The 15,884-nt window shown below is 48.0% G+C and overlaps 5 protein-coding genes across 5 annotated transcripts; 3 read left to right on the forward strand and 2 right to left on the reverse strand.

The window, feature by feature from the left end:
* Positions 1-285: 285 nt before the first annotated feature.
* On the forward strand, positions 286-1,400 carry ANOM_001835 (NAD(P)-dependent alcohol dehydrogenase; the record flags this gene model as incomplete). The annotated part of the gene is made up of 2 exons (XM_015547092.1): positions 286-804; positions 858-1,400. The coding sequence occupies 2 exons, from the start codon at positions 286-288 to the stop codon at positions 1,398-1,400; spliced, it is 1,062 nt and encodes a 353-aa protein (XP_015411195.1).
* Positions 1,401-2,599: 1,199 nt separating this feature from the next.
* On the reverse strand, positions 2,600-4,868 carry ANOM_001836 (uncharacterized protein; the record flags this gene model as incomplete). The annotated part of the gene is made up of 2 exons (XM_015547093.1): positions 2,600-3,059; positions 4,252-4,868. 2 exons carry the CDS (start codon positions 4,866-4,868, stop codon positions 2,600-2,602), a joined length of 1,077 nt encoding a protein of 358 aa, XP_015411198.1.
* Positions 4,869-5,284: 416 nt separating this feature from the next.
* On the forward strand, positions 5,285-9,093 carry ANOM_001837 (putative nuclear pore complex subunit Nup85; the record flags this gene model as incomplete). The annotated part of the gene is made up of 4 exons (XM_015547094.1): positions 5,285-5,405; positions 5,597-8,010; positions 8,061-8,562; positions 8,612-9,093. The coding sequence occupies 4 exons, from the start codon at positions 5,285-5,287 to the stop codon at positions 9,091-9,093; spliced, it is 3,519 nt and encodes a 1,172-aa protein (XP_015411197.1).
* Positions 9,094-11,730: 2,637 nt separating this feature from the next.
* ANOM_001838 (uncharacterized protein) lies at positions 11,731-12,265 on the forward strand (the record flags this gene model as incomplete). Its single annotated transcript, XM_015547095.1, has 3 exons — positions 11,731-11,972; positions 12,020-12,132; positions 12,189-12,265. 3 exons carry the CDS (start codon positions 11,731-11,733, stop codon positions 12,263-12,265), a joined length of 432 nt encoding a protein of 143 aa, XP_015411194.1.
* A 2,638-nt stretch (positions 12,266-14,903) lies between these two features.
* Positions 14,904-15,874, reverse strand: ANOM_001839 (uncharacterized protein; the record flags this gene model as incomplete). Its single annotated transcript, XM_015547096.1, has 2 exons — positions 14,904-15,473; positions 15,557-15,874. 2 exons carry the CDS (start codon positions 15,872-15,874, stop codon positions 14,904-14,906), a joined length of 888 nt encoding a protein of 295 aa, XP_015411193.1.
* Between the last annotated feature and the right edge of the window lie 10 nt (positions 15,875-15,884).

Raw genomic sequence — 15,884 nt, forward strand, 5'->3', positions numbered from 1 at the left:
GGTCCATCAATCTCCACCATTTACTCTAGAGTAGCCGACTTCTCCTCTAAGTGATGTACATATATCCCCTCTAAATCTCTGAAAGATCTGCGTGCCCAAAAGTTCACTTTAACTGTTGAGCAGATCTCGCATAACTGCGTATTGTTACCAGCAAAATAATCAACCTCACCACTGCGCCACCAACGACACCCAGACAAACAATCATATAAGGCCGAAGCCATCAGCATAACTACGCGCTACACTTCAAGCTACCTAAATTGCAAATACCCCAATAATCACCCGAAAATGCCCCCAACAACCGCAGACACATTCAAGGGCTGGGTAGCCCACAACGCCACCAGCCCCCTAACATTCACGACTTTCAACCCCAAACCATTCACAGAGACCGACATCGAAATCGCAGTCTCCCACTGCGGTATATGTGGAACAGACATCCACACCCTCCGCTCAGGCTGGGGCCCCGCAGACTACCCCTGCGTAGTCGGCCACGAGATCATTGGCATCGTGACCCGCATCGGCTCGGGCGTCCCAACGCTGGCATCATCCCCAGCCTCCCGGGAGATCCGCATCGGAGACCGGGTCGGAATTGGCGCGCAGAGCATGTCCTGTCTGCGAGCGGACTGTTCCGAGTGCGCAGACGGACAGGAAAACTACTGTCCCCGGATAACGGGGACATACAACTCGCGATACGCCGACAAGAGCAAAGCATACGGGGGCTTCGCGATGCGCTGGCGCGGGCCGGCGCATTTCGTGTTCAAGATCCCCGATTCGCTGCCCTCGGCTGAGGCGCGCCGTTACTATGTGGTGGGGTTACGGTGTTTGCACCGTTGAGGAAGTACGGCGCCGGGCCGGGGAAGTCGGTTGGCATTGTGGGCATCGGGGGACTGGGGCATTTGGGGATTTTGTTTGCGAGGGCGCTGGGGTGTGATCGGGTGGTCGGAATTTCTCGGACGTCGAGTAAACGGAAAGATGCAATTGAGGGGCTTGGAGCGGATGCTTTCATTGCTACTGATGAGGAGAAGAAGTGGGGGAGGACGCATTCGCGTTCCCTGGATCTGATTATCTGTACTGTTGATGCGCCGGATATGCCGTTGAGTCAGTATCTGCGGCTGCTGAAGGTTGATGGTACGTTTGTGCAGGTTGGGGCGCCTGAGAAGCCGCTTCCACAGTTGACGGCCTTCTCTTTAATTCAGAAGGGGGTGAAGGTTACCGGGTCGAATATTGGTTCGCCAGAGGATATTCGGCTCATGCTGCAGTTGGCGGCGGAGAAACGTGTGTTGCCGTGGATTCAAAAGAGGCCAATGGAGGATGTGAATGCTGCGTTGGCTGATATGGATGCTGGCAAGGCGCGGTATCGATATGTGTTGGTCAATGAGACGGAGAAGCAAGCGAAGTTGTAGGGCGTGCCATGTGGGCGTTGTGTTTCTGCTGGAGTGGATAGAGCAGGTCTAGTGTACTGATTACTGGATAAGATAGAGGGCCAATGTTGAGTCTAAGGTAGGGCGCAGAGTCGGGACACGTACTGGCTCAAAACGCAATTACAGATCAAACGTGAAGGTTGAATGAACTTGATGTATCGACTAGGTATTGCCCCAGTATTACCCCGTCCCACTGATGGGCTCCCTAAGTGTAGCACTCGCCATCAGGAGAACTAAGACCGAAGCAAGGGACTGGACCTCATTAGGAGCTAGAAATTATTTCTCTCCATCATAACTGAAAATCTAAAGCTTAACTCTTGGGTCTTCAGTAGTGGCAGTAGCGAGAGCCAATAGGTCGCTGTAGAAGGAGTCAAGGACCATATACATATAGCTATTACCCGATTCAGGGAAAGGTACGAGATATACGATCTGTGGATCTTTGCTGTGCCTCCACCTCCGTAATACTGCGTGAAAGTGCGATGAGGAGGGGGTTTGCAGCTCGAGGTTTTGGTTTAAACACACATTGCAGGACCTGTATTCCCCCAATGTCTTTCACTCGCCTTGCTGAGTTATAACGCTTCAACCCTGCCCTATATAGCTTCCCGGGATGGCAGACTCAGAACATACAGGCTGGAATGCCTATCACTACTACCCTTCCAAAGCTGCAGATATATTGTTTGTTGTGCTATTCCTTATTCTTTCCGTCATCCATACATACCGTCTACTTGGAACCCGAGCATGGTTCTGTTGATGATAACACCCCCTGGCAAAGGCATATGTTTGCACTGCACTTCTCAAGTCTCTTCATTCTGATCCGGTCGAGTTTTCGAGTCGCGGAGTATATTCAAGGCTCGGATGGCTTCCTACTCCGAAACGAAGTCTTTGTTTACGTGTATGACGGATTCCTAATGCTTTTTGTAACCGTTGTCTTTCTGGTCATTCATCCAGGTGAAGTTAATTTCTTGGGCCGAGGGTGACTTATGGCATTTTAGGGACAGTCTGAGAGTCCGCCTCATTTTCCTGTTTGATGTATTAGATAGGGTATCAATTTTAAACAAGTGCCTTCTGAAAATAAGTCCGTAATAGAGAGAGAACTTGTGATCAGAGTGTCCCATGTGCCAGACATGCGCAGATGTATATCCGGATACGACATAGTAGGTACTGCGAGAGATCAAGCTGAATTAATATGCTTTAATTTCGCTGAGGAGATCCTGTCCAAAGATTTCTACGATGGGCCACGGGGCATATGGTTTCCAGCGGTCATCCAGGATCTGCCATATTGCCCTTGGTAGCCTGAAAACCCACTGGTCGATGAACCAGTCATACTCAAGGCGACAAAGAACCGCGCAAAGATGCGCTAGAATGAGAGCTAGAGGGCTACATTCCCGAATCTGGTTCACAAACTTGGGTTTCAATCTTATTGCCCACCTCGCGGTAACAATGGTTGAAGTCAAACCACCGTAGGCTGCAGCCGTTATATCCGTCAGGTTGTCAATAGTTCTATTGTAGATGTCGGTATCATGCGTCGGGTCTTGTGCACCACGATAAACATTCAGCTCACTTAGTCGTTCGAGGGGTGCAAGAGCATCTCTTTGAAGAGAGGTAATATATTCGTCCAAGCGTAGGAGAATTTCCCAGTCGCTACTTCGGATTTAATAGACGCGTAGTCTGTCTCAGCACTTGCTCCACACTCCGCGCTAATACCAAAACTTGGATGAAATCGTCAATGCACGCACGCCTATGGGTCTTTTGACTCAGGAGAATGAGGGAAACCGAAGGCATATACAAGTATAATGCTTGATAATACAAACATAACTTTTGCATTTGAGTCATTTATATCATCAAGAAGTTTTAGGAATGATATGAATGCCTGGTTTGGTTGGATACGGCAGTACTGATATACTGCGGACGACGGTGGTCATCCCTCGTCCGCTATATGAAGTGCAGAAAGGGCCAAAATTCTTTGCATAAGGAAAGGATGTGACAAGGCCTCTTCCGGAACATGAAGACGCCAGACGGGATCGGTCCTTTCATTGCGCGTTAGGACCTGGTACGTTGAGTTACACCACTGCATCATTAACTCCAAGTCGCCCAAGTTGAGGCTGGGACGGGAATGAGAAGACAAATGGAACGGCAGTCCCATGCAGCAGCTCTGGTAGTAGAGGCCCTTCATTTCCAGAGTTAGTTGACTTTGCGTTACGTGGTTCCTTATTCGCCCATAGGAGGGAACTGCTCGAGTCAAATTCGCATTCCGTGTGGCGCTTAGAGCAGTTGGAGCACACTGGCCGGGTTTCATCGCACTGGAAGGCTAGTTTAGTTATATAAATCCATGGAGTCGTGTCAAGTGAGTGCATACCTTGACGCGTCTTCGCTTGCATTCTAGACGGCCAGGGCGAGACTTCCGTTGGGATCTTCGTAGTACCATCAGATGCTATCAGATGCTGTCGCACAACAATCAGCTATGCTGACATACTCTAGAAACTCAAAGATTTCTAGAATAGTATGAGAAGTGCTAGGGTTATAATGTTATCCATTAGAGAAGAGAAAGGACTTTCTAGGCAACTGCATATCTATGGAGTTATTGGAGGTCGAGCTCTATAAAGCGGAATATGTCATCGTACTACATGCCAAGAACTATACTAATACAAGAAGCAGTAGATATCATATCATAGACATATATAACATGTTAACTTAAGAAACAGACTTGGTATCTCAAAATATTAGGGAATTGAAGAAAAGTAAAAAAAAAATAGAAGGAGAGATCTCTTAACCTCCACCACCGCCCCCGCCACCTCCACCATGGTTATTGTCGCGCCGTCTTTGTTTCTCATACAGAGAAAGCCCAGTAATGAGGACCATCAGGTCAAACTCCTCGCCATAGTTCGCCGAGTCGATTTGGAGTTTGCCACTTTTCTTGACACTTTTAAATGCAGTGCTCGTAAATATTGCAACAATCTGACCGGTTTGCTCATCGACCAGCTTGAAGTTGCGACTACTCCATTTGGTAGCGGAGGAGCCTTGGACTGCAACAGAGTGTGTTCTCTTCCACATAAAAGACCGTCGTTCTGCTCCAGAGGCACCCCGGACGGTCATTTGCCAGCGGTATTTGTTGCATCTGATGTTTTGAGAGACAAGGTCCTCCCACTCAACGTGATTGATACTCTGCGGGTCGCCGAGCCCTACTTTGATGTGCCTTGAAAAATGTAGGAATTTGGAGACGCCCACAATAGGGGCCTTCTTATCAGCGCCAGCATGGAATGTGAGGTCAGGCTTCTTTGGGGTGAAACTTGAGTTATCCACAAAGAAAAGGGGGGCCTTGTCGTCCGAAGTCACGGTGTAATCATTGTGCCATAGGGTATGGTATACATGAAAGAGGCGAGAGTTGCTGCTTGTGTTCAAAAGACTCCCATCGAATGACTCCTGGTCAGAAATGTATTTGGAAGAACCCATCATGCAGATACTGAGGTATTGTTATACATGAGTGATGAGTAAGAGGTAGATAGGACACAAAGGAGCACTTTTGGGGGAGAGGGTCTTCTACACATCTTATATATCTACTTCGTATTCTGAGGTGAGATCCGTGAAATCATTTTTTAAGACCCTTGATACGAGAGACACAAGGCTTAGCGTTGATCATCGCCATGGGCGTTTCAAAGGATAACTTAAAAAAGAACAATCTGAAGGTATGCCATCCAATGATGATCAGGAAAGGCTCCAAGGGCTGTGCTCTTGGCTTTGGAACGCCGGCCAGATTTAGCCTTGGGCAACCCAAGGGGCTAGCGAATACGACTTGCCCAAACTGGGGTATTCATGATCACGTGTTATATATGATGATTACCATGTGACTTTAGGTCACATGATATCACATGACGTCGCAGTTGGTGCCAAGACCCGAGCGCGTTGATGGGCGGACTGGCGATGCTGAAGAAGAGGAACTTGCAGGACACTTTGGGGTTGACAATTCCCTATCTGTAACTCGATTACTCCGTCATCCAGCGGCGGGTCATTGGCTAATTGTGCGCGCCTGGCATTAGGTGTCTATCCCCTTGTACGAGTTCTCTGCCCCCGACTGGGGTAGTAACTTTTCATTCCGCAGATCTAAGTCGACCAAGAATTATCGCTTTTGTTTATACTCTTCTCGTTACACCAACCAACACCAAATCAACATGAGTTTTAAGGTTCCTTTCGATTCGAGTCCCCCTCGACCCCGGGAAAATCTCGCAGCTTGTTCAGTTTATCTGAAACCCCTGCGGGTGCTCCGCCGTCTGCATCTAATTCCTTTACTCCGCAAGGCGCTCCTCCGTCCACCGTATTCGGCAGCTCCCAGATGAGCTCTAGATCGCAGTTCGACTCCCCCGGCTCTCTTTTTACAAAATCTGGAAACATCAATCCCAATGACAGCATCTTCGGATCCTCGATCGCATCCTTCGATTATCCAGCGCCACGGGGAAGGAAAGCAGCGCCAGCCAAGTCCTTTGCGCCCTCTCAATCTCTTTTCAGTGTGACAAATGAGAGCCGGTTCGGCGAATCGACCAATTTTGGGCCGTCCAATAGTTTTGCCTCGTCGCAAATGGAAGAAGATGTTGAGGACGAGGAGGCCGTTCCAGAGGAAGAAGAAGCGGATGGCGATATGGACGTAGGCGATACAACTGGAGACGACAACCGCTTGAGCTTCTTGGACTCTCAGTTTGGAAAGCCCGTTTTTCCACAGTCCACCTCGCAAGATCACCGAAAACCGATATATACAAATCCAAGCAATGCGAAGCGGCCTAAGCTCGATGAAAAATGGGCAAATCAATCACCTCTACGCAAAACGAAACTGTCCCCTAAGAAGGACTCTCCAATGCCGTCAATCGTGCGAAACTTCACGTCAAGATCGCGTATCGCGTCGGTTGAAGAGCCGAGCCAAGTCATTATCAACACGGAGGATGAAATATGTCGCTTGTACGACGAAGTGCGAAAGGCTGAATACCAAGATGTGGATTTCCAGGTCATGCTATCAGAGGTCTGTAGCCAACTCGCGGATGATTGGGAATTATATGCAGAGCATGAGGGCGTGTCCCGGATCTCTAGTACACAAGTGGGCCCTGGGGACCATGCTCCTGGCGTGATTAAAGCGAGCTTCCTGGGTTCTTTGTTGCTACAGCTTCACCACCCCCCTCTTTCAAGTGAGAGGTCTGGAAGTTTTCCCAACCCCCTGGGCTTTGCGGCACCGCAAAGCCTTATGCATGCTGGCTCGAGAACTAGTGCGCCTATCCCTATACCGAAGCTGCTCCTTGATTGGCTTAATAAAAATTATCCTCAGACGGCCGAACTGCGATCATTGAAAGATGTGGAGCCAAGTCCTACTGCGTCTTCAAATTTTTGGGAGATTCTTAAGGCTGCTGTATTGCGCGGTCATATTCCCGAAGCTGCGGACGTCTTGCGGGTTGCAGATTTTAACTATGCTAGGTCTGCATTGGAGGACGGCTTGCCACAGACAGGTTATCGTGGGGCACAGTTACAGAATATTCAGAAGTGCGTCAATAGAGCCGTACAGATTTTAGATTCATGCCCTGGCACTCAGCATGGTGATTGGGACGTAAGGGGAGCCGAGTGGGGCATGTACAGGAGGCGTGTGCTTGCTGCAGTGACAGACCTTGAGGAGTTTGCTGAAGGTGGTGAGCAACAAGATTCTGAGCCCCCGGTTGTGGGCAATCGTTTCCAGGCAATAAACTTCGGATTGAAGCCCAGCGCTGCGGCAGGTGAATTCTCCTTTGCGCAGTCCGCGCGCATGGCAGAAAGCCGCGTTCCGTGGACGATTTACCAAAATCTGAGATCCCTCTACCGCATTATCCTCGGCGATACGAGTGCTATCATGAATCTTGCACAGGACTGGGTTGAGGCGACTGTCAGCTTGACAGTTTGGTGGGACGGGGAAGATGATGATGAGAGTTCAGCGCAAAACAATGGACTTGGTGCCAGCACTAGCATTCATTTTCTCCGTCCTCGGGTATCGAAACCACAGTCTTCTAGCAGCAATCATGAGGATGCTTATCTTCGTCGCCTTGATCTGGCATTTAATAGTGCGACAAATGCAGAATCAGATCAAGGCGGTTTCCGGGTTAACTCTCTCAGCAGCATCGAAGTTGGGCTGGCCTCCGTCTTTGAAGGAAACGTTGATGGTGTGTTAGAATTGCTTCAGACGTGGTCGCTTTGTGTTGCGTCTGCTGTGGCTGAAGTTGCGTCAGCTGGTGGCTGGCTAGAGACGGCAACCGGGGCAAAGCCGCTAACAGGCCTGAGCGAGAATGACTTGATGGTTCTCTCCTATGGCCAAGATGGTAAATCGCAGAAGGGCAGTGTTAGCAAGGACGACATTCTAAGCAGCTATGCCTCTGGGTTATTTGAGCGCGGAAGCATTGAAAATGGTGTCCGACAGGGCTGGGAATTGGCACTCGAGGTTCTAAGCCGTCTAAATGACCATGAGAAGATGCAGAAGAGCGTATCAGAGCTATTAGATAAGTTGCCGCTTGACACTGCGGAGCAGATGGACAGGGCCGTGTTGCTATGCTCTGAACTCGGTCTAGAAAAGGAAGGGAAACGAGTCTCTGAGGTTAGTCACCTACTTGTGTCAACAGAAAATCACGTACTGATTTATTGCAGCGTTTTGGCGATCTTACAGTTTCCAAGACCGAAGAATATGGCCTTGCTTTAATCTGCTATGCTCGGGCCCACAACCGACGAAAGGTCAAGTCTGTGGTTGATCTACTTATCTCGTACAGTCTCGTCCAATCACGCGCGTACCCTGCACATGTAAACCTTGATGAACAGCTCTACTCTTTGATCAGAGAGCCTAAGGCATGCCTCTCGGCCGTTGCTGGGGTTGATGAGGAAGCTGCCAGTATTCTTCAATTTTACTTCAGTGGTTATGCTACTCTACGACGATACTATGAGACTCGTGATGAGACTATTGGTCTCCAAGAGGGGCAAAAGCCACGGTTCAAACCTTTAGCCAGACGGCGAGCGGCAGCCCAAGCTTTGGTCGCGGTCATCAGTAGTGCTGCAGATAGTATTTACGGTGGCCTTTACGACCCTGGCCGAGATTCTGCGGTGCAAGTCGATGGCTTATTAGCGCTTCTAGGAGAGGCGCTGCCATTTGTCGAACGTAAGTCTTGTTCCATGCTGGATGAGCTCGACTGCTAACCAAATATTAGAACCTACACCCACTCTTTCCGTATCTCAACAATCCGCTATTCTGTCCGCCATTGAGGATCTTGAAACGGTTACACCCCGCGTCTATGCTCAATGTGAGGAGTGTTTCCGCTCTACACTCATCGAATATCACTCCTCCAAGCGCGCAGGCGCTGATTCAGCATCTAATGACTCTTCTGTTCTCCCGCCATCTCCCCGCGCACTTCTGAAAAAGTCCGTCTCTTCGCTGACAGCTTCGAGCACCTTCTCGTTCATTGGTAGTGATATGATCGAGTCCGCGCGGAACCGGTCAGGATCTGGATCCGCTGGCAGCTCTGGCGTGTTGGTGCCTCGTTCTGGTGATGACGCTCGCTCGGCGTATCATGAGCGAGGCTGGGACTGGCGTGCTGGTCTGCCAGAGGACGCCAAGGGAGAAGATATTCTCCGGATGTTGCGGCTGGGGCTTGCAAAGGGACTGAGCTTTGGAGCTCTTGGGTCGGTCTAACCTGGGATTGATAAAAAGTTCTAGCATTAGCATGTACGCTTGTTTCCCAAGGGGTCGGTGCTTGTCACTTTTTAGATGTATTATGTATAATGCATAGTAGCGTTCAGTAACAGATACAAAGATAAAGTAATTAAAAACTCCGACGCGCATGGACGCAACATATCACAACTCCTCTGCCATTAGTTGTAATACCTTCTCATCTATGTTGTACTGAGAATCATCCATGATAAAGAGCTATAGCAGATGTTGAGAGGCATCTAGGAGATATACTAATCTCGTGATGCCTGTGCACGTAGAATACTATGCCATCGAATATAGTTTCGCATTCTGATATGTTCAGCATGCGATAGATAGATATACGTTGAGGCTTTTGTATAGCAAAGGCATTTAAGGATGGGGACAGGGGAAAGTTAGCATTTTTGAGAGGATGTGAAAGCAGATGCATAATAAGGAGTTGGAAACTACACATTCACACTAGTACTTCAAATGCGGAGACTGAATACACATGCCCTAACCTTCAATTTGGTGCATTACTTACTATTGAAGTATTTGCATGAAAACAGTGAATGGAAACAAACTGAAGCAGTCCCTGGTGAACTGATAGACTACATTCACTTCTCCCACCGCGAATAGATGTGTAGTCACTGTCTCTGTTATCCTAGTATATAGTACTATAAAATAAGTATCTAGCCTTAATATCATCATCTAAAGATATATCACATCACCATGTCCTATGTTCATTTCTCGCCCCTGTGTGTTTATTATCACCCGGCCACCTATCTAGCTGCTACTCTTGTATGAGAGGCACCACCCAAGGAGAGCATGGTTCCATCGACGTGGCAGTATTTAGTTGCATGTGTACAGACTTCGGGCTTAACATAATTACTATGTGCTCATGTATTCCGGCTTACAGGAATCGGCCAACTGGTTGCATAGCACGACAATCCAACCCGTACCAGGTAGCGTTACAGAGCGTTGACGAAATCATTGAATTCAACTTCCAGCACCACGCGAGATATGGGTTCCCTCCAATCGCAGACTGGTTTATTATCATCGGGACTTATCGAGCATCCATTGGGGATAGGTCCTGGAGTGGATGTCAGAACATAGGGTGCCTGCTTGGTATTATATGCCAGGAAGGATATGTTCGTGGATGGCATTTATAAAATGCCGACGACAAACCTCAAGGGGGCTGCTATCTTGACATTCAAGAACTACCAGAGTGAACCCTACCATGGGACTCTCACCGTTAATGCGATCGGTAGTAATTTGTAAACTACTGCCGTGTCTGGAGAACCTGGTCTTAGTCTTGCACATTACCCAGTGTACGTCCACAGCATTGGAACATCAGAAAGTGCCTGGTTGATAGATTGCTATTGCATCAAGTGTTATGCATGGTGACTGGCCGTAATCGGCAGTTTTCTATTTTTCCTCAATAAACAACACTAGAACCGCCATATATAGCATTGAAAGCCGGGCTGTTTTCCACATGTGCTGTTTTACCGGGATTATTTCCGGCCCATTACAGGCCTTAAGTTGATTTATTCTAGCGTTCATGTCACCATATGGAGCCCCACGTTGTTCTATGTATACTAGAGTTGCTCAGTTCGATCGCGAATATAATTAAAGACATGTCGGGTATTGAGTATTTCTCACAATTGCTTGGACATTCTGAATCTTTCATAGCTGAAGTCAAGCACCGGGGCATGTTCTACAAAATTGAACCTTATCAAGATGAATGTGACTATTTTGTATTACCTACTAGGCCTGGGACAGAACTTTCATATACTCTAATACATAACAAGAGTTGGCCTCATCACTCCGTTGGCCCGTAAGCTGGCCGAGATACCAGTAGGTGCAGTAAACATATCCGTGACTATGCAATATTGTTTCCCCATAAAATGTCAATGATAGGGTGGCTTTTGTGGCATATATTCTGTGTCAATCTTAGGAATTAGAAGAGAAAGCTTTGTTTTGGATGGAAGGAAATACTGGTGAGAGCTGCTATGCCCTAATAGCCAAGGGGTTGATATTTATTCATCACACTGATTCTCATGCAGATGACACTAGAGGCATAAGTCTCTTTCTATACACTATTTTATGTGCCCTCATGCCCAACTTCTCCTGATCTCCTTGTTTTGCTTCATTAGTGTCACACATCTATTTATCAAGTTAGAAGTGTCATCATCCTGACACACAACCTGTATCATCTGAAAGAGATATTCCACCAGAGTAAATGACTTGAATGGATGTCCTTTTATTCATTGTGACCTACAACCCCCCAAACCATCTCAATAAGTCCCAAACTATCTATAACATCACAAGGGCGTTGAGAGGATGAGAAAAAATTATGAATCTATTAGAAGTGTAAGGATCATCTCTTTCTATATGCTTTGTGGCCCCCCTGAAAGATATTAACACTGCATTTAATTGGCTTGGGAGGACGGTTGTATGTATCATCTGCAACATAACAAGGAAGATACAAGGGGATCAATCGTATACAGAGAAAGGCACCAGAATCTGTACAAAAGAACTATCTCAGATGACCAATAATTATATAAGTAGAGCCAGCATGGCCACGTCCAAACTTGTATCTTCGGATTAAATATTGATCATTGTTGGCAATTCTGAAGGGTCATGCGTCCCCATCTCGGTGTCTTGATTTTACCGCTACTAGCATTGCCTGCTAGCGGCAGCGATTATGATGACAAGATTAAGAATTGGCGAAGTTGGTGGTGGCCCCGCTGCACCAAATATTACGTTGATGAGGAAACACCGTCCTTCTTCATTGCAACATGCGAAGATGGAGCTGGAAACAAAGTTACCACTAAGTTGGACCTCAAACCATGTTGCGCCATCAAAACGGGAAATGAAGACGAGTATGTATTGAATTCCAACTTGGATGGGCTTGACTAAACTACCAAAGTAAAACCCACATTGAAAAATGCATATTGCGTGACGGGAACGATCCCGGATTGAAGGAACTAGGTTGCTTCGTCTACACAGACAACCCCGATAACTCCAAATGGACAAGACTGAGTAGGTGTTGCCTTCATATATATATAAATCAGTCGCTTTCCAGCTAACCACAATAGCATTCTGGCAAAAACAAAACGTGACTGTTGAAGATGGTGTCCTTACTTGCTTTGACTACAAAGGGGAACATCTCTGAAGTGTTTGTATTCATTGCTTTACTTCTGACTTTGGGTGGTGTTGATCACCCACCGTGCACCTGGAATCTGGCATGACACATAATGATTCTGCCTTTGGGGTTTATCGACGATGCTTTGCTGCGATACAGGGAGCAGACACTGTAATAGAGGCATGTATTGCTATAGATTAGCTCATTCATTGACCTTCTTCTATATCTAGCGCTTGAGGTGGTAATTTTCTTTTAGCTCCTTTAGGTTGTCATGTATGCATGGGTTCTACAAGAAACAGGATGAAGGATCAGGTTCTACTAGTATCGTCTTCAGCTGTGGGCGGCTCGAGGGATGGTCCTAATTGAACACAAGATACTTTTGAACCGTCATAACAATTTGACTCAGCAAGAGTGGGAATGAAGGCTGACACAGACTCGCGGTCGGCTTAATGCAAGTTAAAAAGACCTTGGCTTTCGAATGACAAGCACTTTGATCAATAGTTCGGGTACATCGGCAACGGTAATTGTGAAACCGAGTCTAATGTCTCAAAAATTGCTGCAAGAGGCTTAAAGGTAAGAGACAAGAGCCTCAGCTGAAGAGGTTACTAACTTACTAGTGTCTACCAACTCCGTTGAGTCACCGCATAAACCTGACACAGGAACTAACTTAAAGATAGAACAGACCAGTCGTACCATGGCTAGGGCTCGTAGGGCATGCTGCAAAGGTCCTTAAGGGGATCAGGCCAGAAATGGCTGCCTGGCGACGGGGCACGGTGATTGGCCAATGAGGGTCCATGACTCAGGCCATCCTCTGGTCCAGTGACCCCGCCAGCGAAACGCAATACGGTGATAGGCTTGATGGGCAACCGTCCAGCTGCGTTCTCTCCACTAACCAGTCAGCCTTGTGTCAATCCACCGGTTTCCTCCGTCCTCTCGTGCATGGAACTAATCTCCGTTAGACCTTGGAAGGAGCACTCTACAAGTTGCCCGGTTTGTCACCTTGGACTTGATTCGCTCCGTGCCCTGACCGCCCCATTCTCTCCTCGGCCTTAGGAGAAGAGGAATGTCTATTCTATATTAGTGCCTTTAGACAGACCAGCTGAAAAACCCCTGCGACAGGAGGACGTGCGCTTGCAAAGGCCCGCGCTATCCTGTCAAACTGGCAGGGGTTTGCAAAACTGTTGCGGTCTTGGCTCCAACGGTTCCATCAAAAGTGGATAACCATGCCCGGTTGGGGTCATGTTTGCAATGAGTATCAGCTGTCATCGCAGAATTACCTTCTGCAACAATTGCGTTAGTCAGAGGCATGTGTCTACAATCTGAAGTTTCGGGTCTGGCTTGCTCTGAATTGAAACTTGAAGGACTCAGCCCGAACCCCACTGATCGACTAGGGCTCGGCGTCGTCCGTCGTCGGCCCTACGTGGATTGGAGCATAACCACTATGGATGGTACTAACCTTGCCCGATAGACTGGGTCCAACTATTTTTTCCTCACTTGGCTCTTTTTTTTTTTTTTTTTTTTTTAGCACCTCTTGCCCTAGTCGCGATACACGTTTTCTTCGGGCAATGAACGACCGTTAATTTTGACGGATGCCTTGCATCTGTCGGTGTTTGACTCTCTAAGCGGCTTGGATAGGAGACATGAGACTTGCTTCTGTCTCCAGTTGCTCCGTGTTGCGTCTCCATTGTGTTCTATGATGGTCTGGTCGCCTGAACGTCAGTTTTATAAATGATCGAACTTTAGCATCTCCCTTTCCCAGTTTAGCCAACTATCGGCAACATTCTCTTGACTTTTCCTTGTCCTTTTATGTTCGAGTCGCTCTTTGACAGGCGACTTAAGTTCGTTGTTGCATCTCGCTGGACGCCAACCCACCCTCTCTTTATCATTATAACTTACAAACCCCGAGATCATCTACCATGTGTTTCAAAGTGGTAGAGCGGTTTTCGGTCTGCGGTTGCCTTTATTTCCAACACGCGGTTGACCCGTGTGAAGCATATGGCCAACGAGGCCATGTGGTGCAGGAGAAGGTTGTCCTCGTCGGATATGCATGCGAAAAGCATGCCGCACGACGGGGTGGATCTACGCCTAAGGGCTGCAATTGGCCCGATTCTGGCTATTCCAGCAAGGGATTTTGACGTCGATAAGATATGTCAATTGCAATGCCCAACCTACGTTGCATTTTGACTTGTCTGTGATGTGTCAGGTCTTGGAGGCAACTGCAATTGCAGTCACCATGAAAACTCACGCGACCAATTCACCTATTCTGCCGACGACAATTCGATTCTCCGGGCCTTTATTCAACGCATACCTCCTCCTTCCTCTTTACGTTCTACTAGTTCAAACATCTCACGCAATCTTTCCCTTCTTCCTGCTTTTTTCTTTCGGTTTACTCATTTGTGCCCCTAGTACTGAGCTAGGGCTGTCGATGCCGGCCATGAGACACGACGAACTACGACAGTGATCAGCGATTCATTATTTGGGTTCAGCGGTTCAGCATTGAGATGTAATGGGAGTATACTGGGTATACGAGTTTGCATGGATGGAGTTTTTGATTTCCAGGCTGGTGACCTCGACACTCATTAGTCCTAATATTCCGGTGTATGCAACTGGCAGGCCAGAACATCACCAATACAATACAGCATCTCATTTCCTCTACCCCAATAAGAATTTACTCTCGACCAATAATCCTCTCCAAGAAATCAAATCCCTTTCTCTGTATCTCCCAAGTCCTTGACCCAACCTCCATTCCCATCGCAAACGTATGATCCTCCCCCGGAACCTCCACCATTTCACACTCCACCCCCTTCTCCCCAAGAACTCTCACCAACTCCCTACTCAAACAAATCGGAACCATCCGATCCTCAAGTCCATGCACAACACACGTAGCAGGAAACCCCTCCCGAACGCAGCACACAGGATCAATCTCCCTCACATCCCGCCCAGGGAAACAGGCGCTCAACACCCGCCCATTCGCAATCTGCATAAACGCAAATGCATCCCGCGGCCGCGAAAAATCCGGCCCCTTAGCCCGTCCAGACTCCGTCTGGCCCTCGAGCGAGATAGAACTATCCGTGGGGACTGGATCCTCCTCGTAAACTCTGTCCATGAACTCCGGGTACAGACCTGGGGGCAACTTCTCAGCCACGTGAGGGAGGGGCGCAGTCCAGAAGGGATGCGTGAAATGGACTGCACCGTAGAAATCAAGAATTGCTTTTGGTGGTTTGGGGACGTCGTAGCCCTATATCGGTTCCTCATTAGCATATGAACTCAACTATATATAGATGACTCAAAGAGAACAAGGGGGCAGTGAGGGAAACTTACCAAACTCAACGCCAAAAACCCTCCACTACTTGTCCCGAATGCCATAACCCTCTCTGTATCGACTCTCAACGTTTCAACCCCCTGATCGCGTAAAAGCCCTTCCAGACTGCCATCATACACCCACGCCAAGAGATCTCGACAATCCTCTATCGGGCCTTCGAGGATATTCACCCCGGGACAGAGACGGTGGTTGGGGACCACGACGATCCAGCCCCGGGATAGACAGTCCTCGATTTGGGGGATGGAGACCATACGTGAGTTGCCGAGCATGAAGGCTCCGCCGTGGATGTTTATTACTGTTCTATGTATCAATATCATTCATTGTTGG

Source organism: Aspergillus nomiae, assembly GCF_001204775.2.
Source record: "Aspergillus nomiae NRRL 13137 chromosome Unknown contig00016, whole genome shotgun sequence".
In the NCBI taxonomy this organism is placed as follows: Eukaryota; Fungi; Ascomycota; class Eurotiomycetes; order Eurotiales; family Aspergillaceae; genus Aspergillus; species Aspergillus nomiae.